The 27773-nt window shown below is 40.0% G+C and overlaps 3 protein-coding genes across 4 annotated transcripts in view; all 3 read right to left on the reverse strand.

Annotated features, from left to right (window-relative positions):
* Positions 1-17426, reverse strand: part of gnai2b (guanine nucleotide binding protein (G protein), alpha inhibiting activity polypeptide 2b) — a 54511-nt gene extending 37085 nt beyond the window's left edge. Inside the window, exon 1 of the mRNA XM_053636364.1 lies at positions 16588-17426. Coding sequence (XP_053492339.1) covers positions 16588-16705 — 118 coding nt within the window. The 5' untranslated portion in view covers positions 16706-17426. The remainder of the gene's footprint in view (positions 1-16587) is intronic.
* Positions 1-27773, reverse strand: part of rbm5 (RNA binding motif protein 5) — a 111640-nt gene that overhangs the window by 16736 nt on the left and 67131 nt on the right. The window lies entirely within an intron of this gene.
* Positions 20343-27773, reverse strand: part of slc38a3b (solute carrier family 38 member 3b) — a 43176-nt gene continuing 35745 nt past the window's right edge. For both annotated transcript variants that reach the window (XM_053636363.1, XM_053636362.1), the window contains one exon: positions 20343-27745. In XM_053636363.1, the coding sequence (XP_053492338.1) occupies positions 27641-27745 (105 nt within the window). In that variant the 3' untranslated portion in view covers positions 20343-27640. The remainder of the gene's footprint in view (positions 27746-27773) is intronic.

Consider the following 27773-nt stretch of genomic DNA (forward strand, 5'->3'; position numbering starts at 1 on the left):
TAGTCAAAAATGTCATCACATTACAGATTTTCCACCACATGATATCTCCTAGTTGGAGCATGTCAAATGCCATCACATTTCCTTTGTTTGCACCCTACACATGATGTACCATAAAAGACTGAACACTCCATCTAGTGCCTTCACAAACAGAGTAGAAAGAACTGAGATTCAGTCCCAGAAAATGTGTGACTGCTTGTGTGTGCGCGCACGTTTTTAATATCATTTGGTAAGCTTTTCACTCAAAATACCTCTGGTACTTTCACTAAAGATTAATATATTGTCTCAGTTAGCTGTGGTTTGGAGAGTAGGCAGCCATTAAATGAAAGTTTGCTCATCATTTTTCTTGTCTTTCTTTCTTTTTTTTCCATGAAACTTTAAAATATTGTCATTATTGTGTTTAAAAAATTTTTTTTTTAAAAAAAACCCCACCTCACTGGGCCTCGTGCTTACTTTTCCTCCGTTAGAAATGCGGAAGCGGCAAACGCATTTTAACATCAAATGTCTGGCTTCATTTCAAGATCATTTATTTGGATTTCAAGTAGCTTCGTACTCGTCGTGATCAACTCGCCAGGCCTCCAGAGAAACTCCTTGTACTCTCATACGATAGGGTTATGTAATGGGAAAGCGATACACACACTCCAAACACCAGGATACAGATAGCTCTGGGTTTACTTTGGCTGTAGAGACATGCTGGTCGGTAGATAAGAGCTACAGATTTCTTTAGTGGACATTGCTGTCAATTTACAGCATTAGTAAATTCAGAAAGCAAGGATATTTTTCTGCATAACATTCACTGGCAAGTCAAGCTACTGAGAGACGAGAAGACTGAGAGCAGATCTGAGCACAGGTCACAACCTTGAGGGAACTTAAAGATAGTGTGCTGCTTCGTGTTGTACAGTGTCCAGCTCCACCCCCTGGACTTTTGGTTCAGCAGTGAGGACTATCTCCAATTGGCCATGCTCTCTGAATGAGAGGGATGGCATATCTCTCTCTCCTGTCAATCACACTGACACCAGCCAATCATGGCATCTCCCACCTCCCAAAGCATGCCAGTAGGTAGACTTGCTATGCTATATTGCCCTTAAGTATGCATCAGAGTGTGTGCGCACTCATGTTTATGGTGCCCTACGATGGACTGGCGTCCCATCCAGGGGGTATTCCTGGCCAGTGTTGCTGGGATTTACTCTAGATCCACCATAACCCCAACCAGGATAAAGCAGTTACTGAAGATGAACGAATGAAAATTAACGCATGCCAGTATGATAGACATTGCAGGTTCTCCAGTTTACTTTTTTGTAGCAATGTCATATCAGTATACTATTTTGAATACTATAAAATTATAAACCCATCCATCCACCTTCTACCGCTTTATCCTTTTCAGGGTCATGGGGAACCTGGAGCCTATCCCAGGGAGCATCGTGCACAAGGCGGGGTACACCCTGGACAGGGTGCCAGTCCATCGCAGGGCACGATCACATATCCATTTTATTTTAATTAGTGCAATAAAGCTTCTGTACCCAACCATCACAAACCAATCACTTGCCTTAACAATAAAATGAACCACGTACCACTGCTATAATGTGAATTAAATGACTATTGCAACCGTCTTTGTTTTTTTTACTAAAATTGGTCAACGCTACATTAGCGGAAACACTGAGAGCACCACCAACAGCAAGTGGACTGTATTAACTATTCGCTGACAATCGCGATCATCATCTCAGTAAAAGCCCCATTAATTTAAAGGGCAGGGGAAAGGCATCCTGCACCACCCTGAAACAGGAGCTACTTCCTACAGCTTTGAACAAATTCCAGCAGGTACTGCAAGACAGCTGCACAAAAGATGGGAGTGAGCTAGACAGCAGAAAATATGACAAAGAGTAGGAACAGATGTGTCCACAACTAGGGAGTGAAAATTATTTCTTGGCAGCACTGCACATCATCAGGTTCCTTCAAATCCGATTCAAGAAGGGGGGGGGGGGGAGCGACACTTCTAAAGAAAGATGGAATCAACAGAAAATCAAAAGATGCCACGTTGGACTGACTGAGGAGGTCTGGCTCTACAGTACGCACTGCAAAGCTGGGACTTCATCCAATTTCGGCTACTGCCAGGCACGGAGGTTTGTTGGTTTCTCCATCCCTCCCCTCTCTCTCTCTCTCTCTCTCTCTCTTTTTCCCGGATTATAAAGCGTCTCCACTCTGTATCTTTTTATGAGGTAGCTACTAGCCGCATATGCTGAACAGCTGCCTCTATAAACACAGGATTCAGTAGTTTCTCATCCAGTTATATATAAACCACCTTACATCATCTCATTTGAGAAAAGGGAAATAACAGGTTTGCTGCGACTAGTAATCTGCTACCTGCTGCCTGAAATTAGTGCAGATTAAATTACTGCTAAAAATACTTTATTTTAATGAACTTTCCCCATGTGGCTTTATGAGACTGGAACGCACTTAGGATGGCCGTCCACCTTTTCCCGAGTACATTATAGCGACGACCTTGATCGGAGTAGGAGTTGTGTGTGATGGATGAGCTCACGCTGGCACATTGCTCAAACTAAGCCAAAGCTAATGATCAGAGACACTTCACACTGTCCTGGAGATGGACACACATCACCATGGTGACTCAGACACAAATCACCAGGCTATGAGCAGGACGTCATCATGAAATCAAGATGCATATGGACTTACAAAAGCACACATATACATCTTGAATTAATTAAGAATTAGCATTCGGCTTAACAATCTACGGTCAGGTCCATAAATATCTGGACATTGACGAAGTGATTGTTATTTTACCCGTCTTCCACAGTGTATTGGAGTTGATACTAATCAATGACTATGAGCTCAGGGTGCAGCTTTCATTTGAGAGCATCTACAACCAAATCAGGTGAACGCTGTAGGAATTACAGCACTTTTTATATGTGGGTGCCCCCTTTTAAAGAAACCAAAAGTACATGGACAATTGGCCACTCAGCTGTTCTTTAGCAGGTGTTTGTTATTCCCTTGTTTTTTCACTTACAAGTAAGCAGATAAAAGTTCTGTTGTTCTTACCTCTCGAGATGAAGTCCAAACAGCTGTCATTGCCAGTGACATGAGCCAGCATTAGGCTGAGAAATTATTCTATTATTTGGTACATTTAAAAATAAATAAATAAAAGAATGAAAACACTGGTGAGCTCAGGAACACCAAAATGCCCAGAAGACCATGGGAAATGACTGTGGTGGATGACAGAAGAATTTGTCCCCTTCCCTGGTGAAGAAAACCTCCTTCCCAACAGCTGGCTATCTCAAGAACACACTCCAGGAGGTAGGCCTATCTACGTCAAAGTCAACAATCAAGAGGAAATGGAGGTTTTACTACAAGAAACCATTGGCAAGCCTAAAGATGGTAAGACCATATCAGAGTTTGCCAAAAACACTGCCAAAAAAAAAAAAGCCTGTTCAGTTCTGGAACAACATCCTAGGGACAGTTGAGAAAGACCACCTTGTACCAGAATGATGAGATGAGTATGGAGAAAGGACGGTACTGCTTAAGATCTGAAGAATACCACCTCATCTTATGGTGTGGGTATGTGTGTCTACCAGTGGAACTGGCTCCCTTGTATTTATTGATGCGACTGCTGACAAAAGCAACATGATGGATTCTACATGTATAGGGCTATATTATCTGCTCACATTCAGCCAAATACTTCAAAACTCAAAACATGCTGTGACATAAAAAAATGCTATAATTCCTACATTGCTCACCTGATTTGGATGGAATTCCAATATTTGGATATCCAATATTTGAATCTCTAAATATTTATGTATCTGACCATGTATTCATCTTGTTAGCATTTGAATGAATGCATTTTGAATGCTTTTGGTCTGAACGTTATAATGATTTTCATGAAGTTCCAGGCTTGTCCACACCATCTCGTGTGCTGGACCACATGGCCCTGAACACACGAGATGGTGTGGTGGTGTAAATGGAATACCAACCTGAATGCCCAGGCATCTGTGTTCCAGCCAATCATGCCAAGCAAGACACAGACTTACTCAAACTTAAGGTAGATTGTGGAAGGCCTTCAGCAATTTGAGTACCCTTGATTTTTTATTATTTTTTTTGCCAGGGCTCATCTCCTGTGAATACTGATCTTTGAACAGCATCATCATTAGAATCTCTGTGTGGAAAAACTGATCAGACAAAGCACCTGCTACTCCCTCTACATTCCTGGAATGGTGCTACGAGCCTGGTATAAAAAAACTGGCCGAAAACCAGAGCTCTAAATTCTCACTGGGTGTGACCAGACATGGCGAACGCAACCCATTTTCTCTAGTTCTTTCAACAACATGCCTCGTCTTCGTCCTCTTCATCACCACCATTGTAATCAGCACCACAGTCCTCATTATTCATCCTTTTCTTAGTAAGGAAGCACTGAACAACCAAGCCGAGGGTTTAAGTATAAAGATCATGGGGGGGACCATTATTTTCTAGCTGTTCTCTTATGAATCAAAAAGGTCCAACAGCAATAGATTATGAGCTTAGAGTCCATTTGAGAAAGCTGAACAAATAGAAACGTTCAAATTCAATAAAACTGAAATAAACAAATCCACTCTACTAAATATTCTGGAACGACTCATTAATATTCTCAAGCTAGTCAATTTTCTTATTTACACAAAATAAGTACAGATGACCCTGAAGAGTGTGAATCCTTATATTGTGTCCTTATAACATTTTCCTTACAACAACAAACCTTAATCTCGCAATCGCCATCTCTTACCCTGCTCATCTCCACATTTATAATTAGCTTTGTCTGCGTCGCATGTAAGGCAACTGACCTCAACTTCGAGAGCAAAGGGAGGTTCTAGTTGCTGAGAGAAAATAGAGATGATGTGTTTCCAGCTTCTCCTTTATATTTCATCACCTTCTTGACGTGCTGTGGATTTGGAGGAATTACACTGGCTCTGCCTGAGCGTAACATACAATCAGACACACAGCCGCTGAGACATTTTAGGCCAAGACTGTCTGAACACCACGCAGTACGCACACACCCCTTTTTATTGTTGGAAAAATGTGGGTGTACTCACGACATGCTTAAAATGAATAAAGAAAGGAAGAAAAAGAAGAAGAACCCTGACTGACTACTGTCTTTATTGACAGTGTACTACTATATAGGATATTAAGCATCACTATTATATGACATCATAATATATTGCTACTTGTACCAATAGTATGCAAAAATATATGCTTAGAAAATATGAATTAGAGTTCATTATTAAACAGGCATGGTGGTGGACACTATATTGGTAATAATAATAACAACAACAACAACCACCAATTTTGTCACAATTTGTAAACATTTTAAATAGAATTTATTTGTTGCTTGAGCAAAATTACAAAAGCAACTTAGATATTCACCCTACCTTCATCCGTGTTTGCATTTCCCAAATATTGGATGTGATTGGCTAAAATTTTGGCAATCCTCCTCATTTTTTCCCCCGTCTATAAAATTCCTCACAGATCACAAGCAATGTGACAAGATATAGGATATATGGGTGGGAGAGCTTTGGGGCTACTCTTTCAATTTACACCTTTCCCCCTATCTGCCTAGATATACATATCGAGTTCCAGTCTACATACTGCAACTCCAACTGTTCAACTGTAGTGACCCAAGATCTCAAACAAATCCAATTAATAGTAGAACTAGTTTCAGGCAAAGCTTTTAAAGCCAAATATGTTGTGGTACATTTATGTTTTCCATTCTGCTACAGGTAATTTATTTAATAAAATACACTATATAGACAAAGTCTTGTGGACACCTGACCATCAGTGGTTCTTCCCCAAACTCCATCCATCCATCTTCTATACCGCTTATCCTTCCTTCAGGGTCACGGGGGAACCTGGAGCCTATCCCAGGGAGCATGGGGCACAAAGTGGGAAACACCCCGGATCCCAATCCATCACAGGGCACAATCACATACACACTCACTCACCCATTCATACACTACGGACACTTTTGGACATGCCAATCAGCCTACCATGCATGTCTTTGGACTGGGGGAGGAAACCGGAGTAGCCGGAGGAAACCCCCGCAGCAACATGAGAAACTCCACAAACTCCACACACACAGGGCCACGGTGGAAATCGAACCCCCGACCCTGGAGGTGTGAGGCGAACGTGCTAACCACTAACCACTAAGCTCTTCCCCAAACTGTTGCCACGAAGTTGGAAGCACACAACTGTATAGAATGTCTTTGCATGCTGTAGCATTAAGATTTCCCTTCACTGGACAATGCGCCTGTGCACAATGCTCCATTAAGGCACGGTTTGCCAAACTTTGCCAAAGTTGGAGTAGAAGAACTCAAGTGACCTGCACAGTGGGGACTGAATCTGGAATGGGATTTTCAAACAGCACATAGGTGTGAAGGTCAGGTGTTGACAAACTTTTGGCCATACAGTATTGGAGTGCTTGGTGTATTTTGGCTGATGAACGTCAAGCTGAACGCAGCCTCCTGATCCACTGTGTATACAGCCCTGGAAAAGTACTGCAGTCAGTCAGTGTATAGACAGTCAGGCTACAGGCTATACTGTAATGAGTGGGTACTTACACTGCTGCTTAGCTCTTCAAGTTGAGGTTTTATCGACACCGCTAACTGTCAGGTAGGGTTAATTAGGGGACATGGCAAATTTATATTTCTAATCAAATGCCTTTAAGTGTACTACAGAGCTCCACTCGTCCCTCCACTGCTGAGACTTATGCGCATTAGAGCTGGTTAGTGATATGAGCTGATCTCACGTGACTCAGACATGCCTTATGGTTCGACTGTTTCAAACCTGAGCATGTCTCAACGTTAAAAAAAAAAGTTCCCGCACCAGACAAACATTTGATCTAAAACAAAGCTGGTTAGATAGTCATTGAAGCTACTACATGATACTAAAGAGCCTGGTTCAATGGGTTCTTTTTTAAAGAACCCATTATGGCATTTCAGATACACCACGATGATACAATCATGGCAATTTCAGAGTTCTGCGGATTGTGTCAAAGGCAACTTGAAACTGTTGCCTAAAACTATTACCTAATACTTCTGCCAGCATCTGTCCTTTACAGCGCGTCACAAAATACGACTTAGACAAATTAACTGACCTGATATCAAGGAAATGATGAGCGTGATAACATTGGAGGACTAATTTGGCTTGGTGCTTAATTCAGGGCACTCCTATGAATTAATTATACAGGAGAAAATCAATAAAAGATTCGGAGAGGGCAAACAGAGCCCCATAATGCTCTGTGGAAACACATACTCGTCTTCTTTAAACTTTTTAAACAAAAAGCAGACGTTCATTTCTTCAAGTCAGTTTCATTTCCTCCCTCTCTCTTATCCAGTGCTGACACTTTAAAGAGGTTGGTTTCACCACTTTCAGCCAGGTTTGAGGACACATGTGCAACGTTATTAACATTATGAACTATGAAAACAGGCGTACAAACAAGACAACTATTTTACGGGGGTTACATCAGGCACAAAAGACCAAACTAACCTTTGGACCTACACAATACAAACAGAGTTCCTATTTGCCAAGACTGATGTAACACACGTACACAGGTGTTGAGAAAGCACACACACACACACACACACACACACACACACACACACAACACAGGAACACCAAGCCAATCACAGATTAGCCTACCACAACTCGTGGTTGCCAAGAAAATATTACCGTTATTGGACATGGATCATTTAGTACAGAAATTCAGAGGTTTTTTTTGTAATTGTTGCGGCCAAAAACGCTCGATTTTGTTACGGATTGTTTCAAATTTTGTGATGCAACTTGGAGGGTTCTTTTTTTGTGCAAAACTACTTGAATTGGAGAAATTGCACCGAATTGTTTTGCAATGTCTTTCACAGTGATGTTTGCTGGTAAACGAGACCTTTTAGCTGTACTCACATTCAAGGCACGTGAATCAAAAAGGGCTTTGGCTGAATACACGTTGTGATGGCATTACATGATGTGTGTTGGCCCAGATCTGCAGAAAACCTACAGTAATTTACAAAAATTGCAAGCTCCCCCAAATACTGCGGCATTTTCTTGATTTTGTGTGCATTTCTGTTAAGAACACCAAAATCGCATGCTCAAGGCAACACAAGACTTAGTCTTTTACAACCCCAATTCCAAAAAAGTTGGGGCACTGTGTAAAATATAAATAATAACAATACAATGATTTGCACATCTCATAAGCCCATGTTATTCAAAACAGAACATAGAAAACATATCAAATGTTTAAATTGAGTAAAAAAAAAAATTTTAAACCCAGCCTTTTGTTGCCCCGTCCCAACTTTTTTGAGACGTGTTGCAGCCATGAAATTCAAAATGACCTTATTTTTTTCCTTAAAATGGTACGTTTCCTCAGTTTGAACATTTGAAATGTTTTCTATGTTCTATTTTGAATAACATACGGGTTTATGAGCTTCCGTTTTTATTTACATTTCACATAGCGTCCCGACTTTTTTTGGAATCGGGGTTGTACATGCATTGATAAAAATGTACTTCTGTGTACATCCTACGATTGTATAAATACTGCTCACTTCCTGCACGTTTACACCTTGTGTTATTCTACACCCCAAACGTGCTGCGGTCATCCAAAAGCTGTGGACTTCCCATGACCTTGAGACTTTTACAAACCTTCGGTTATATAAAAAGAAGATTGTGCAACTTAACATTAACTGAAGCAGGCACGAAACAGGTCTTGGCACAACAACTTCATTTAAGATAAATGTATAAATGAGGCTTTCAAGTCATCGCAGAACACAAATTGGTGTACTTTGTATCTGGCACCTACCGTTTCTGAAGCGTGACCGTGTGTAAGCAAAAGCCGAGAGGAAAGGCGTCGTCACCTTGATGAGTCTTTCCAACAGTTACACCTTCAGAAGTTACAGGATCAGGTGCTATTTTTAATCAGGCTTCTTCCACAGTGCCAATTTTGTTCTCACTCAGCTGTTGTGATGGAGGAAACAAACGTTTGACCGCTGTCCACTTTGACCTTCACACTTCATGTTATAGCATGGCTATAACGCTGAGCTGTTACCCCTGGGTCATTTAGTTTCATTTGTATTATTATTATTATTGCAATTAGTTGAAATGATGAAATGAAAAGAAATACAAGGGCCAATTTGACCAATTCAAGCATTGTCTTTGACTTTAATACTAACTTTCAAGTCAATTCAATTTTACTTGTATAGCGCTTTTAACAATGGACATTGTCTCAAAGCAGCTTAACAGAAACATATAAACACAGGATAAAGATTTTAAGTGTGTAGTTTAATCCCGACTGAGCGAGCCGGTGGCGACGAAAAACTCCCTAAGATGATATGAGGAAGAAACCTTGAGAGGAACCAGACTTAGAAGGGAACCCGTCCTCATGTGGATAACTGAAATCATATTTTAGCTCTCTACCCTTTAAAGGTCTCTCAAGTTATTTAGGAAACTGGGTTAGTTTTTACATAAATGGTCTCAAGTTGATTTGAAATATTTTGTTATTGAATTCCTGCAAAATTGAACCATTTACACCACAATTTCTAACAAATTTCTAACCAAATTGTGACAAGTTTCCAGCACTTGGAGAATCATCGTCAATAAACGTGTGCTGTTGTATCCATTAACACCACTACACCTCAATGCCATGCATATCAGATGGCACTGAATCCCTCACGTCATCATCTGCAAATAAAAACCTACATTTATAATGAGGGACTTCCTTATGTCATTTTTTTTTTTTTTTAATAAATCTGTGAGCCAGGGGATAAAACAGAAGTTTAAATGTGAATATGTGCAATCATACTGCAACATATGCAAGACGAGCTGCACGTGTATAGACCCTGATTAACTCCCTTTTCCTTTTTGAATAACTGAGCGTACGTTGCACAGCAGGCAAACGGCAACAGGTGACACATGTTTATAGTGTAAAGGGCTTCGTCTGAACATAGTACGGAAACTACGTCTCAAGGTCATCCTTTCCACTGAAGCATTAAAGAAGAAGAAGAAGAAGAAGAAGGAGAAGAGAGAGAAAAGAAAAGAAAAAAAAATGGAAAGAAAAATCAGTAGTGTGGGTCAGGACTCTGCTCGTGGCACTGCAGTGTGTACGTCTTCTCGGAGCACGCAGAAGCTGAAATGGTTTCTGAAGGTCTATGAGCAACCACAGGACCTCAAGCTGAAAATGCTTGAGTAAGACATTGCTCAAACAACTACTCCAAGAGTGCTTACATGCACACCCTTTAGAATTATAGCTGCCTCGATACTGCTGATGGTTTGCTCAGTGTACGTGTGTGCAGCCTCTACAGAAAAACTCCATTAGAGCAGAAAGGAGTACACTAATTGGTACCCATGGCAAAAAATAAAAAAAGAAGTAAAGATAAAATTTCAGTCGACCCAACTGCTATTTCTCCCTTTTTATTTTTAAGTAATGTAACTTGAGACTAGGGATGGACAACATGACAAAAATATCATATCATGATAAAGACTTTCCTACAATAGACCACAATGTTTAGGTTTATCACAAACTGAGAGCAAAACAGCAGTGTTGCATTCTTTAAAAAAAAAAAAAATCAATAAACTGTAAAACTGACTATGAAAAAAAACATGTCTAAATAAAATGATTTAACACTGAAAGGAAGAAAATAAAAATATATTTGGTGCTAGGATAGCACAGAAAAATGTATCGTGAAATAATGTATCCATGATATTGATGAGATATCAATATACTGGCCAGCTCTAATGGTGACTTTAATCACCTTTAAGCAGGAATATATTGTGGTACTAGTTTGGCAGGAAATAGAACATGCCTTGTTTCACACTAATAGCACTGCAATTGTTCCAGTCCTGGGTCATAACCTTGACACATCGACTGTTTTGAGAAACAACACTTGCTTAGCAATGTGTGGGCATGTTTCTGTAGACAGCTAAAAACAAGGCTTGCACGACTTTATCAGGGACACGCATACATTCACTCCATGACCTACTTCTCCAGAGGATCTCCAGTAAAGGCCAAAATTTTGGACTGCTCTCTTATTAGCAACTCCGCTTCCTCCTTCGGTTGCTTGTCCTCGTCTGTGTTTTTAGGGGCCACCTTAACAACAGCTATTGGACTGGATAAAAACAGCGCCTCTGGGACATGAGGAGGGATGAAGGTCAATAACTGACGGGTTTAATAAGCACGTGACATTACTTTGATATTGATTATATCTTCGGAAATATATATTTTGATCAAATCAGTCAAACTATTAAGACAGTAAATCTACCCAGTCCATACAGGAGGGGTTTTTTATTTATTTATTTATTTTATTGTTGTGGCCAAAAATGCTTGATTTTCCTGTGTCCCCCCCCCCCCGCCCGAAAAAAATTTGAGATTCAACTTTTGGGAGTTTTTTGAGGAAAACTACTTGAACTGGCGAAATGTGTAATTGCATGAAATCGTTTTCTACACTATTTTGCAGTGATGTTTGGTGTTAAATTAGACCTTTAAGCTGTACTCGTGTTCAGCGCCAGTGAATCGATGAGTGCTTTGGCTGAACGCGCGTTGTGATGACGCGTCTCGGCCCAAACCTGTGGAAAATCTGCACTAGGTTCGAAAAATCGCAAGCACCTCCGAATATTGTGGCGTTTGCTTGATTTTGCAGTCACACCTGTGGTCAGACTGATCCATCAGAGGTAATATCTATTATCTCAGTTTCTTTAGGAGTCTGTTTTGGCAGTATGCAGTGCTTTGGACATACATTATGTATCGGAGTATACATGCGCCTGGGGATTTGAATAAGCTACTGAAATCACTAAATTGGGTTTGTCGTATGCTATTCCGCCACTGAGAAAATACGCGACCAAAAAGCCATGAACGGTAGTATTTTGATGCAGAGAGCAGCACAGTTATAGTGTGCATCAGGATTAACTAAGTAAGTCTCAGGAGAGGGTGGGTTTTTTACTCTCATGTGAGTGGGAGTAGACATGTTTACAGCACAAGAGAGAGAGATAATACATTTCCTATAATAGTCGATACATTTCCGTTGAAACTTTACTTTCAAAAGGAGCCAATTGTACACCAGAAGCAGTGGAATACATGTTTCATTTTGCACTGCGCTGCCCTCACATTCATTTGTAGGTCATAAATAGAACATGCGAGTATCTACACCAACGATCAGATTTTTTTTTTGTATTAATTAAAAAAAAAAGAAAGGAGAAAAAAAAAAAAAAAAAAAAAAAAAAAAAAAAAAAACACTGCCACCGTGATCACAAAGTTCATTGATCCAGTGACATTTTCAAACCACTTGCTCACAAATATCAAAGTGGTGTAGCCTTTTAAACTCCAGCAGTTTCATTTGATCAGATGCTAGAGTATGCACTGCTACAGTAGGGCTGCAGGCTGAAATACTGAGCTGACATTCAGTACAGCTTTTGCTGCGTGTTGAATTATTTCTGTCCATTAATTCACTACTATTTCGGTTCATCTGTCAAACTATCACGTGCACCACCGACAAGACGGACGTTTAATCGCTGTGGAAAAAATATTATTATTATTATTATTATTATTATTATTATTATTAATACTCGATTATACCATATCCCCTCTCACAGCAGTTAACTGAATATCCAATCTTGAACTCTAAAGATATTCAAATGTTTACATTCCGCACATGGCACATTCCTAGCACTGCCTTACTCAAAATGAGTCATTTCCAAAATAAACATGAGGAAATGCTCAAGTCATGGGTGCGAAGAAGATTCTAATGCTGTCTCATAAAGAGACTCGATGCTGCAATCCATTACGCAATACACAGCCAAGCAAAGGTACGGGGCAAATCGACTTCGAGATCCGTTTTAAACATACCAGAATGACCTCATGAAAGTGTAAGACAAGTGCAAAGGACATTTTAATGAAGCGGGCTTTTCATGATCTTTCAGCATGACATTATACAAGTCAAAGCACCTCGAGTTTATTACAGAGAACCTTTATTACAGACTCTCTCAGAAGAATATTCGTTTGTTCGGCTTCCTATCACGAGAACTTGGGGCAGTAAGGCAGGAATTCATACCGGCTTGAGAATAAATGAAAATGAACTCTTACAAAACACTTAATACTCAAACAAGAGTACAAGTTATTTTCCAGTCTCTAAATCACTGTATGATGATTAATGGTTGCCACCAGCTGCCAAACAATGCAATACACCTACAGTACACATATACGGACAATTTTCTCCCCAATACAACCTGCAACTTTTTGAACTCACGCAATCATATTGCTAAATCCACTGAATGCCCTTGCAGGAGAACCCAAACTCGAAAGAAACCTGTAACCGTCTATTGGCCATCCTTTCCACCAAGGCAGTAATGTTCTCTTGGACTCCTGGGCATGGATAGTTACATCATCTTTGGGATTCGATGTTGCAATCTTATACAATTGCACCACTTTTTTTCCTCCTTAGTTACACAAACCTTCTTACACCACACCAACCAGGGAGTCAGTGACATTTGCATGATCTACGATTGCAGGCAGTGGGCTACACGTGTGAGTAAATGAGCATTTTTGATTAAACTATAGCACGCCAAGGATTTTGATAAAGCTGGGAGTAAACAGTGTTACATCTTATTTTCTGTTCAAGTATGGCCTTTTATAGATGGAACCCATGACCCGAGTTATCCATCATATCCAGTACAGTCTGCATTAGAGGTTTCATAATCTTCTACTGCATGAAATCATACATTTACGTTAAAAAAATATGTTTTATGGATTTTTGTTACTTGAATCACATTTTTTTTAATTGGCGGGGAGTGGTTAGTACATTTTTTGCTATATGGCAACAGTGTGCAATGATGGAAAGTATCATATAGTCAAAAATACCACAAAATATGAGATTACAATTAAATTACAGCATTTTCCAGATAATAAGTGGCAGAGTTTTCTTGCCACCTAGTAAGCATATTAAATCTTTCATTCCTTCTCTTGAAACATTAAATCGAATGTGAAAAAAGTACATATACTATTAGGGAAGCCTAGTGTCTTTTCCGCTATGTAGTCCTGACTCAATTCATTAACGCACTTATCACGGTTCCATTATCGCATGTTGTTGCCATATGGCAACAATAACATTTTACCATTTAACAAAATACTCAATATATAAACGTGTTTAAATGACAAAAAAATAATAATGTTAACTTCTCAGATAGTGTTTACATTTTTTTTTCTAAAGTAGTTTTGCCTAAATATACAAAAATGAATCACATTTTCAGAGCCTTCCAAGGATGTCCTTCACCATGCCATGTGACTGCAGAAAAGGAAGTGCAAACAGCACTTCCTGGTCATCTGACATTTCATTTTCTTTTGACACGTCAAAGTTAAATCCCCCTTTTTCCAGTTACAGAGGAAAATAGTAGTTTTGTATTATTGCCTATAAAATAATTGGAGATAAATTAACTGCTGCCATATGGCAACACCATGCAGTAAAGTGTTAACACTTAACTCACCAGATGTACAACACCTGACATTACACAAACACTGATACACACAGCTTGCCGAAGTTCATGGTACCATGAATTGGTATTAAAGATATGGCCAAACCAATACAATCAGGGTGCATCAGTCAGTCTACTGATAAGACACAATCTCTCTTATTATATGGAAAGGTGATCGAAATGAACCTCCTTTCCCACTGCACAGCTTGTCCCACTCTTGTCGTCCACCAACCTCTCTGTGCTCGTCTAAAGGACAAAAGATATTTACTTCTGGGCTGTCTGATCTACAGCTCAGTCACTTCTGAAATGTAGGAAGCTGCTACTCAGAAGGATGCTATCATTTTTTCATTCATAGCATTCTGTAGTCGCACACTTGTAATAACGTCAGGACGCTACAATAGCAATTACACACCAACACCGGCAACGGAACCACCTAAAAGTTGAAATGAGAGTGCACCGATGTATAATTTTACATACTGCAGTACACCCAATTTTACAGACTGCAGTCTGGCCAGCGCAGATGATTGAGTCATGTTCTGTGGTTTTCATGGAGGCTCTGCTGCAGGGCTGAAAACCATGTTCCGTATCTGAAGACCACACCTACCTGAAGGTCAATAAATAACCAGGGTTTTCACTCTTGAACTAGTTTACAGTCTCCACATAAGCACAAACACACCAATGAAACATGTAAGAGACAGCAGAGGCAATTTAAGGAAGCGTACGGATTCTTGAAGAATCTTGAAGACTCGCGTTCAGCTAAATATTCATTTAGGCTAACGCTCTGCACGGGTTCAGCTGAGAACTGTGGGATTACACATCCAGTTATTTCTGACCTTGGTAGGGTTCTTAGCATTTACCACCTCCTGTCTGGCGAAAAACATGTCACCACAGCATGGTCCATGATCAGAATATAATGACAAGGTATGAAAAACAGCACAGAACAGGAGGCTGGAAAAGCAAGCATCTAGCTGGTTTGGCAATGACTTTGTAAAGTTGGGTAGGGTAAAAAATAATAAACTGACATGATAAGAGTCTCATGTACAACCATAAAAGTAAATTATTGTCAGGCGAGCATACAGGGGAGATTCCAGAAGATATTCAGGGTACACCTTCTTCAAAAAATAATAATAATCTAGTCCTGGTTTTCAGAGTGGGGGGCCGCAGCCCCCTTGGGGGTCACCAGGGGGCACCCGGGGGGCCTCAACAATTTGGTGTGAAAAATAAATGCGTGTTTTCTCTCTTATCAGACAACCACATACAATCAATTCCTAATGTAATGTAAAGATGTCATTATTAATACAAAATTTAAAAAGGGGGATATATACAGAAGTCTGTATTTTTAACGTGTTTTAAAGACATCTTGCAAAATGTTAATACCATTTGGCAGGCCTTGCCCTGGAAAAGTTTCAGAACCCCTGATCTAGTCATATTTTCTCTGCCTTGCTTTTGTTTTGTTTTTTTTAAATGGAATTTGAGGGTGGCATGACCAGCCATGTGCACTCTGCACAAACACTGACAATCAGATGAAAGTCAAGGTTCGGCTAGGCACATACATGCCAACATTGTGGGTTTCCTGTCACATGCATACAGCATGTGTGTTTGAAAGAAAGAAAGGAAGGAAGGGAGGGGTGCTTCTCTTTCATGCAGTACTACTTCTCAGTGCCCTTGGTAATGAGAGCTACATTGGAGGCCTTAGTAGTAGTTCCAGGTCGACTCATGTCTTGTATTAAAACAATAAACAAGGCTTGTTTCATGAGTCAACCCTTCATAAGTGTGTGTTGGCTTTTTCATCCTGTAGCCTTTAGATAGTTTGGACAAAAGAGCTAACGTTAAAAATCGATTACACACACAAAAAAATTCAGTGGTTTTCTTCAGAAAAGGTGGTTTGGTGAGATTGAATATGAAGAGCAGACATTAATAACTAAAGATGAATGAGTGTTGGGTGAACTGTATAGGCCTGTCCATGTCTAGCTAGATTTATAAACACTGTAAGTGTACATTAAGTTTTAATGGAATGCCGTTGGTGTGAATTCCCCACCGGAAGTGTTCATGGTAACTGAGGACCCCCCACCCCAAAAAAAAAAGACAGTGTCGTGTGCCATGACTTACCGAGCAGAAGCAGTTTCACCTCTCGCGCTGCTTTCTCGCCATCTTCGCGGAGGTTTTTGTCGATCATTTTCGACCTCTCGGCGGCCGCCTTGTCCTCGGCGCTCACCGTACAGCCCATGGCTCCGAGTAAATTACCGGCTCGCTGCACAACTGCGCTTTTAAAAGCCAAAACCAAAAAAAAAAAAAAATCAAAAACAAACCCACACGGTATACCGAGCTGGGACGCGAGAAAGCTTGCAGGCTCGCGCGCAGTTATTCGACCGTGTTTTTTTTTTTTTTTTGCTCAACAGAAACGGAACGGAAATGGAGAAGAAGGCGCACGCGACGGATGACCGCAAAATATGTCACGAATTCAAAAAGTTGCACTCGGGAAATGTAAAACAGAAGGCCTGCGACGCTCCATCAACCGGATGACGTTAGAAATCCACACACCAGCACGCAGTCAAAGCTCTGGACACAAAGTTACCGCGAGGCGGTTTCACGACAGGTCAATGGTCTCGCGCCTAACGCCTTCAACCCAGAGACAGTTACTTTCAGGTGGTAAAAGCGTGCACACTGGAGCGCGTGCACTCCAACGCACTAATCAGTTAAAACGCCAAAAAAATTTTTAAAAAAAACAACAACCCTCACTCAGGCGAAATTCTGCCTCCCAGCTATCCTATCCACTCGCATTAAACAGTTGACAGCAAAGACGTGACCTGATGAAGAAAGGGGAGGGGGAAAAAAAGCCCTCATAAACCTATGGTTCAGCGCAGCCACGCCCGTTCTGCCTATCAACTTTATAAATATATATATGCGGAATGAACAGCGCGCGAGTCCGCAGAAACCTCAAAGCGCGGAGGAGAAGCTAGTACGCATGCGCCTGACAGCCAGCTGCTGGTGTACTGTGGGAAATGCAGAAATTGCATGTTTAAAAAAAAATGGCTGTGTAAATGCGTGTTTTAAACGCACATGGTGCATACACTGCGTGCGTGAATGTACACGTTTGCGGCACGTGACGTTACAAAGGCACGCTTTTCAGAGGATTCAAAGGGGCTCCGAGAAAAGGATCTGGAAGTGAAGTAAAGTGAGGTTTTGGCGCCCTCGCGTGTATGAAAAATATATATATTATCTTTTTTTTTTCTTGTTCTTCTTTCAACACCATCCAACGAAAATGATAATGAGTCTTTGATGATCATATATACATTAGAGCACAGTGAAATTCTTTTCTTCGCATACTTCAACATGTCAGGAAGTTGGCGTCAGAGCACAGGTTAGAGCCCATGATATAGCACCCCCTGGAGCAGAGAGAGTTAAGGACTTTGCTCAAGGGCCCAACAGTGGGGCTTGAACCCCTGACATTGGGATCAGTAACCCAGAGCCTTAACCACCAAGCCACCACTTCCCCCACGCCACTAATCAAGAAGATGGGTAGAATGCATGTCAACACCTCCGTGATCTCCTGGGTCACAGATGATCTGTCAGACAGACCTCAGGTCACGCAGCTCCGGAGCACCACAGGGAACTGTGCTAACCCCATTCCTCTAAACGCTGTACACCACTGACTTTAAGTACAAGTCGGATCTCTGTCACCTGTGACGACTCTGTGATGGTCAGGTGCATCATGGATGGACTGGAAGATAAGTATACGGACCTGGAGAGCGACTTTGTTTAGTGGTGTGAGAGGAAGCATCTACTCCTCAGTGTGGCCAAGACCAAGAAGATGGTGGTTGACGTCGGGAGGAAAAGGACCACAACCAGACCGATAAAAATCATGCGACCGGATTTTGAGCTTGTCGAAACCTACAAATATCTTGGTGACCACCTCGACAGCACACTGGACTGAAAGGTCAACACAGAAGCTATGTACAGGAAGGTGATGTGCAGACTCTATTTTCAGAGAAAGCTCAGGTCTTTTAATGTTTGCAGCAAGATGGAGATCTTCTACTAGTCTGTTGTTGCATGTGAGGTAATATGCTGGGGTGGGTGGTGTTGGGTGGTGTTGGGTGGTGTTGGGTGGTGGGGGAAGCTAGGCAGTATTACAACCAGAGAAGCAAGAAAGCAAAACAAACTGATAAAGAAGACTGTCCTGCCCCCTGGACAGTTTTAAGGTGGTTGTGGAAAGGAGGACACTAAGCAAATTATTATTCATCCTGGACAATGTATCACATCCCCGCTTAACACTCTAGTACTGCACTGACACTTTCTCATAACCCATAGAACTTGTGTAAATAAGGCTATATTCACTTCATATGTTACACTGTTAATGCTTCAGTACTACAGTGCTGTGAAAAAGTATTTGAGTTCTTCTGTTTTTGTGTATATCTCGTACTAAATACCTGAGTAAACACGCAATGCATTTTTTACCATTTTGTTTTTTCACTGAAGTAAAAAAGTTATCCAACACCTGGAAAAAGTTCTATTTAAGTGTTGATTTGATTGAACAGGGTTTGCAGTAATCAGGCCTGGTCGTGTCTAGTCCTGCTGAACCCCATTATGAATATAGTTTCATAGATTAGTATAGAAAATACTTTTTTTCACACAGATCCAGTTGGTATGGGATAACTGTTTGGCTTCAATAAATAACATTATGATCTAAAAAATGTATTTTGTGTTTACTCAGGTTGCCTTTGTTTTCATTTCTGAAACAATTTAGTATGAGATCAGGATGGGGCAGATACTTATTCACAGCACTGTATCTATTTATTCATATATTCCCCCAATGTGAAAAAGATATTGAGTCCTATAATTATTTAGTGAGTTATTATTAAATAAATATTTGCGAAAAAAATCTAAATAATAATAATAATTATAATTATTATTATTATTAACAGCTAGCATTGCAGCTGTTGCTATATAGCTACACCTATCATTTTTAATACTTTTACAGTGGTGAAAATTATTGTCTTTACTGTTTAACTTTTTGATCTTTTGTTAAAAAAAAAATCACAAAAATACTCTGCTCTCATGGATATCAAACAATTGCAAACACAACAAAGGTTTATCAAAAAATAATATTTGTTAACTATAGGTGTGCAACAATTATTGGCACTCCTATGAATTCATATGAGAAAAATATATTTGAAGTATATTCCCATTGATATTTTACATTTTTTAGTACACATGGGTGACTAGAAACAGGAAATTGTTCAACCATGACTTCCTGTTTCACAGGGGTATAAATATGAGGTACACATATTCCTCACATTCCCTTAGTCATTCATAACATTGAGTAAGACCAAGGAATATAGCTGTGATGCACGGCAAAAGGTTGTTGAGCTTCACAAAATGGGAAGTGTCTATAAGAAAATAGCACAAGCATTGAAAATGCCCATTTCCACCATCAAGGCAATAATTAAGAAGTTCCAGTCAACTGGAAATGTTATGAATCAACCTGGAATTGGACGTGTGTCTATATCGTCTCAACGCACTGTGAAGAGGATTGTTCGAGTGGACAAAAAATCTCCAAGGATCACAGCTGGAGAATTGCAGAAGTTAGTTGCATCTTGGGGTCAGAAAGTCTCAAAAACTACAATCCGAAGTCACCTACATCACAGTTGGTGCTTTGATAACAGAGCGTTGTCTAACACATTGGTCCGCATTCTCCTATAGGTGCTCAGTTGGTTTGAGATCTAATGATTGCAAAGGCCACAGCTTATGATTTACATCACTTCCATATGCATTAAACTGGATCTCATGCATTTTGGATGGTGGCATTGACATCTTGGAAGAAACTATTACCATCAATCAGAATAACTTTGAATTTGTTTGCAGTGACCATTCCAAGATTTAGATTTATTGCCATTTGCACAGGTACAAAGCAGTACAGGTACATTGGAATTCTTGTGCTTAACTCTGATTCAAATTTGATAAGAATGACACAATAAACACATTACAAAAAAAAACCCTATATATACATATTAATTTAATTCAGCAAATAACAAATTTAAAATAAATTATTATATAACCACAATTCCAAAAAAGTTGGGACACTGTGTAAAATGTAAATAAAAACAGAATGCAATGATTTGCGAACCTCATAAACCAATATGTCATTCATAGTAGAACATAGAAAACGTAACATGTTTAAACTGAGGGAATATACAATTTTACAGAAAAAAATAAGGTAATTTGGCACATGGTGGCTTAGTGGTTAGCACTTTCGCCTCACGCCACCAGGGTCGGGGTTCGATTCCCATGGCTCTATGTGTGCTGAGTTTGCATGTTCTCCCCGTGCTGTGGGGGTTTCCTCCCCCAGTCCAAAGACATGCATGGTAGGTTGATTGGTGTGTCTAAAGCGGCCGTAGTGTGTGAATGTGCCCTGCAATGGATTGGCACCCTGTCCAGGGTGTACCCTGCCTTGTGCCCGATGCTCCCTGGGATAGGCTCCCCCGTGACCCTGAAAAAGAGTAAGTGGTTGAAGATGGATGGATGGAAATAAGGTAATTTTGAATTTGATGGCTGCAACACGTCTCAAAAAAGTTGGGATGGGGCAACAAAAGGCTGGAAAAGTAAGTGTTACTAAAAAGAAACAGCTGGAGGAACATTTTGTAATTAGGTTAATTGGCAACAGGTCAGTAACATGACTGGGTATAAAAAGAGTATCTTAGAGAGGCAGAGTCTCTCAGAAGTAAAGATGGAATGGAATCTGGCTGGAAGAATATGTTGCTAAAACCTGTATATACCTTTCAGCATTGATGGTGCCTTTCCAGATGTGCAAGCTGCCCATTCCATAGGCACTAATGCATCTCCATACCATCAGAGATGCAGGCTTTTGAACTGAGCACTGATAAAAAGCCGGATGGTCCCTCTCCTCTTTAGTCCTTTTTTTAGAGGACACAGCATCCAGGGTTTCCAAAAAGAATTTCAAATTTCGATTCGTCTGACCACTGAACAGTTTTCCAGTTTGCCTCAGTCCATTTTAAATGAGCTCTGGCCCAGAGAAGATGGCGGTGAACTGTGTTCACAGACAATGAGTTCTGGAGGTGTTTCTGAGCCCATGCAGTGATTTCCATTACAGAATCATGCCTGTTTTAATGCAGTGTCGCCTGAGGGCCCGAAGATCACAGGCATACATTATTGATTTTCACCCTTGTACCCTTGTGAGATTTCTCCAGATTCTTGGAAACATTCGATGATATTATGTACTGTAGATGATGAGATATTCATAGTCTTCGTAATTTTATGTTGAGGAACATTATTCTGAAATTGTTCCACAAAATGTAGACGCAGTTTTTCACAGATTGGTGAACCTCTGCCCATCTTTACTTCTGATAGACTCTGCCTCTCTAAGATACTCTTTTTATACCATACAAAATTACCTTATTTTTTTCTGAAAATGGTACAGTTACTCAGTTTAAACATTTGATATGTTTTCTGTGTTCTTTTGTGAATAACATATGGGTTTATGAGATTTGCGAATCATTGCATTCTGTTTTTATTTACATTTATTTACATTGTACACAGTGTTCCAACTTTTTTGGAAATGGAGTTGTATTAAAAAAAAATACCTGGGGGACAAGTGGACCCAAACCATTCCAAAAAATGCCTCCCACAGTCACCATTGTTTCTTTTAAATTTCACAGTATCCTTTGCTGTGGTTAGCTACCAAGTTCCCCCATACAAAGCATCGTCTCTGAGTAATTAACAAGTCATGCTACAGGATTCTTACTCATGCAGCCAATGTCTAAGTTCCATGGAAGCCAAGAATGAACACCAGCTATGTGTCTTCTGATTGGTATTGGCCATTTTAGAGATGAGGGGTCCACACCTCATCTGTCTTTGGCTATCTGGAAGGCCAGTCTGGCAGTGACCCAACAGCTGAACCAGGATGTTCAACTCCAGCTTCAGCAGCATCCAGAAATTAATCTGAATTAGCTCTGACAGGCTTCAAACAGGCCATGACAGACACCCTTAAAATGGTGATGATGTGAATTGGACTGGATGCTGATGTGTAACCCAAAGCACAGAACTTGCTCTTCTGTGTTGCACTGTCATGTACATTTCACTGTCCCACAATGTAAATACCCTATTGGAAGCTTTATATGAGGTTTTGGACCATCTGGTATACCGCACCTGGTCTTCATGGATGGGTCTGTGGCCAAAGAAGGCCTAGAAAAATGGGCACAAGTTTAAGAAACTAGATATTTCAGAAACAGGGTTGGTGGGACATCAGCCTGCAGATAAACTCCAAATACCACAGATTCAGAGATACAGCCTTGTCTCAGTGATAGTGGCACAAGCTCTATCTCAGAGGAGACACAAGGTTTTTTTTCATGAAAGTGGTCAACCTGGCAGAGTGCTTATCAGAGGGGGATAATCACCATGGGCACCTAGCTGGGGGCCAGTGTGGTGCCACAGAGGCCCAGGAGGCCCAATGTGAGAGTAGTACACATCAATCAGTTGTTGTGGGCAGTCTATCTACCTCTCAAATTGTCTGTTCAGACAATGTGGTGATGGTCAAATACATTAATCACCATGGCAACATGAAGTCACATGGCACTCACCACCCTGCAAAAAATCAGATGGGCCTACACACTACAGCTTCAAAGAGCACTTTCTGTGACAGCACAATGGTGCATTGGACATGCTGTCAAGATGCCTCGAAGAGTGGTGTCTGCACCCAGAAGTGGTGTACCCAGAATTGGGAAAAGTTTGGCAGAGCCATGCCAAATTCACTTATTGTTGGAGCTGGTTAGTGTTCTTGTTCTGGATGTACTGGCCAATTACTCATCTCACTCATCTCTACTATACGGATTAATGCTGATTCTATATACACTGCACAGAATTCAGCAATCAGCCCACAGAGTCCTGCTCGTGGCTCCAAAGAGTCCTTCTGCAAGACCTTGGTTTCTACTGCTGCTCTCACTAGTGGTCAGAACACCTTGCAAGCTTCCTCCCTGAATAGATTTGTTGTCCCTAATGGGCTGAAAGATTTGGCACCCTCAGCCAGGTTACTTGTACCATTGGGTTGGGCCCCCTGGAGTGCATGTTGAGACACTCCTGAACACATGAGCCCATAGTACACAGGCTTGGTATGCTCTAAGGTAAGAAGAACTGCTGGTGAAACCCATCTATGTTGAAGGTCTTCATAATGGACACTGCAGTGCACCGTGGATGGACTCTCACTGTGGGCTTATAAATTTGTCCATTGCTAGACACCATTGTCCAATATGACCCCAAATGAGCTGATGTAAGGCCCTTGTACTGGAGTCTTTTAAGACCTCTCCCGTGAGCCCATGCAGAATGGTGAACTGAAATGGGTCTTCAGCAAAAGGAGTAGAATTGCATACCCCATCAATAAGCTCATCTCGCATGTGTTGGTGGCCTGATAACTCTGAAGTGATATTGTGTTGAACCTGGGGTTTTTGTCCAAATATATATCACCTGCTTTTGTTGACCAGTCATTTGTCATGAGGGGGACTGCTGAGCATTCCTTGCTATGCCCCATATGCGCCCTAAGGCAGTGGTTTTAAAAGTGGTGGCCACCAGGGGGCGCCGGGAGGGCCTCAACAATTTGGTCCGAGCCACCAAGCCCATCCCTCCCACTAGTATGTTTTCTCTTTTTCACTTTCAGACAACCACACACACACACACACACACACACACACACACACAATCAATTTCTAATGTAATGTAAAGATGTAAGATGTAATTATTAATAAAAAAAAGGGGGGGATATATTCAGAAGTCTGTATTTTTAATGTGTTTTAAAGACATCTTGCAAAAGGGGGGCCTCAGTCAAATGTTAATGCCATTTCGGGGGCCTTGCCCTGGAAAAGTTTGCGAACCCCTGCCCTAAGGTATTAGGTGTATCAGACATCGGTGATTTGACCAGCTGTAAATCTGACAAAGAGGGAAGGCCTAAGCTCCCGTGTCTAACCAAAAAAATTGACCTACTGGGTAACTGACATAATTACCTTAGCCTACAGGGACCCGATACATGCACTCTGTCTAGTTTTAAATACAGAAAAATTTTCACAAATACAGTCACTATGTGACTTTGTTGAAGGTCTCATGCATAAGAAAGTATCCAGGTCATATCCAGCCTAATCCCCCTTTTGGTTAGGCACCGTTCATGGTATAAGGTTTTAAATACTAAACCAGCATTGTCAGGCATCACCTATATCTCCATAGAAAAGGATCAAATATCTTAAATGTACGTCTGCAGTATTTCCAGGAAAAATCTAAAACATGCATGTAAAAAAAATAAATAAATAAAACACAGCCATGGGCTAGAAACAACTAAATATTTTTCTTTATTGTTAAACTAAAACCAGTTCTGCTATTTACACTATACAAGCTTGACAGGCATGGGGTGTTTACATTTGTGTATTACCACCATGTAGTCACAAAAAGGCAATAATCATGGATTCATTGCATTTAACATAATCGTAATTAACAATGAGATAATTGTATAGAGTGACTGTCTGACATATTGAAAACTCTGGATGTTAAAGATGCTTTGGTATGAGCTCAGGTTTCCTGATGGGCATTAGCAGTTTTTGGTTACATGAACAGAACAGATTTGCAGTCTATAGAAAAAAGATAAAATAGGTCAAATACATCAACAATAGCTACTTTGTCTTTCAATATGTTTCAAGAAGTTTGAAAATACATGAAAAATTAAAAACTGTTCCTGTTCAGGCGAGTTAACACACTTGGTTTTGTCAAGTCTGTAAATCACTTTTACTTCATAAAGTAAAGCCTGTGAAGAAGTTAGCAGAACAGAGCAAAATGCCAATAATCAAGAGCTGTGTTGGGAACCACTGCGCTATGGTACAATAAAAAAATAAATAAATAAACAAAGTAACATTTGTAAATGTAATATCGGATTTAAAAAAAAAAAAAAAAAAAGAACATTAACTGACCAAATGATCTCGGTCATTCATCATTATCTTAAAATCTTCTTAACCGTTTTCCCTCACATCAAGCAAGCATAAATTTAATACCCCAATTTTGCAATATACCACTTAATGCAAAAATATTTGTATGGAAATATAGCTACAGCCATTACTTTGTTTTTCATAGCATAGTCTTGATCACCCTGTTAGTGATAATAATCTGTAAATTAGAATAATATTAGACTAATATTATTCTAATATTAATTATTCTAATATTATTAATAATATTCTAATATTAGAATAATATTAGACACTAATATTAGAATGCAGTTTTCAGTGAAACAGCCTAACGTTTCCAAAGATTTCAAGTCAGAATAGGGGCAATAATGAGAATCTCAACCTGTTAGCCATTCTCATCCGCAAGGACTCAAATATTTTTCTTTTCATTACTTCCTAAGGTCTATGTGCAAAAAAACTTCTTGTCTTCCTAACAACAGATGTCAGTTTGTCACTTAAGCAGTGTTCCTGTTGTTGTACAACGGTGATGGCCATAGACTAGGAAGCCATTCTTCTTCATTTCCAACACCTAGATGTTGAATGCTTTTACATCTAAACTTTATTTTGATTTAAATTTTACACACAGGTTTAAACAGAACCCTTTCGATTGGCACCTGTGACCGACACCGACTAATATTAAACCCTGCATAAGTGAATAGTCACTGTTGCTGCCCCAGCACAGAAAGGCCCATAGACACCAAGTACATTTCAGATTCGGTTACACAACTAACACTAATCATAACACTCGAAGCTCAAAGACGATCCTTTACTGAGAACGTCAATAAGGCACAAGTTACATTAAACACCTCAATACAGCACAGATACAGCAAAAATAGAGGATGTGAGGTTTTGTTTAATCCATATAAAATACACAAACAAGTCATTCCTACATGTCTTATTCTGTCAAAATTCGTGAGTATATCTTCATTTATGATTTTTACACATTTACCTGTCAATATTTACAAGATACCTTTTCTTAAACCATCTGCATAAATCACTTAATTCATTTGAATACTGAAAATGATTACATGGTTAAATACAATCTACACACATTTGTGGTTCAAAAACTCATCTTGACATAATGACTTAGAAAATATTTCATACATCATAATAAATATTTCTTAACTTATTGTTCATGTATGTCTGAATCTCTTTTATGTATGTCTGAATCCCATACTGTGCACTTTTCAGATACAGAAGGGACTTTTGTACTGTATGAGGAAGTCCCACCGTGATATATTTAAGATGACTTCAGCACCGCAGACCTGTTTCTCTAACAGCAGCTGATATTGGTATATAAAAACACACAAGCGTACATTCCTCTTATATCCACTGCTAACACTTGAGAGCAGGAAGCAAAGGAATGCCCAGAACGATCACTACACTTAGAGCCAAAGCTACTACAGATGAATATTCTGTCTCTTGGAGAACAGCATGCACTTTCCAACATGTGAACTTGATCCAATCCTTCATTCTGCAGAACATAAGTAAAGTTTCTATACTAAAGTTGCTCAACTTTCTATAACATGTCACACCTATGGGTGATAATAAAAAAATGTAAAAATCTATCTTTTTGCATTATTATTATTATTATTATCATCATCATCATCATCATCATCATCATCATCTATGCTACTATCAGAAGCGTTACAAAATGTTGTTTTATACAGAGCTAGCTGAAGATCTGGTAGAATAAAATGAAGAGTTTTGAACTGAAGGCAGATGGAGGAAAAAAAGCGTTCTGAAAGTAAAATGAGGATGCCTTCAAAAAGATAATACTGAATTATTTGAGACTGAAACCTGAAGGTTCAACACCCATGGCAAATTCAAGGCAATTAGCCTGCTAGTTTTTCTCCCTAACTTTGGAAATCTAATGCACCCTGAACCCAAACGGTTAAGAGCCCTCATCCATTAAAATTTTCATTTCTATTTTAGTTTCACTATTGTATTTTTATTTTTTTTTTTGTATTTGTGTTGATTACCTGGTTCAGGTGTGTTTGGTGCTGGAACAGAGAGCTACACTAAAAACAAAACATGAAATATACAAAAATGTGCTTCAGCTGAGCCACGCTCAACCTGCTATATAACAGTAATTTGTTTCAATACACTCCTCTTATCAGTCACACACACACACACACACACACACACACACACATATAAACTTGAACTATCCTCTAGTGGCCACCAGCAGAACTGCTGCTTCCCATAGTCCAGTCGATGATGATAAAGCTCAAACTCATAGTCATAAACAACACGCCCAAACCAGCAAAACAGGCAGCCTGAGAGAGAGAGAGAGAGAGAGAGACT

Source organism: Ictalurus furcatus, chromosome 11 (assembly GCF_023375685.1).
Source record: "Ictalurus furcatus strain D&B chromosome 11, Billie_1.0, whole genome shotgun sequence".
NCBI classification, from domain to species: domain Eukaryota; kingdom Metazoa; phylum Chordata; class Actinopteri; order Siluriformes; family Ictaluridae; genus Ictalurus; species Ictalurus furcatus.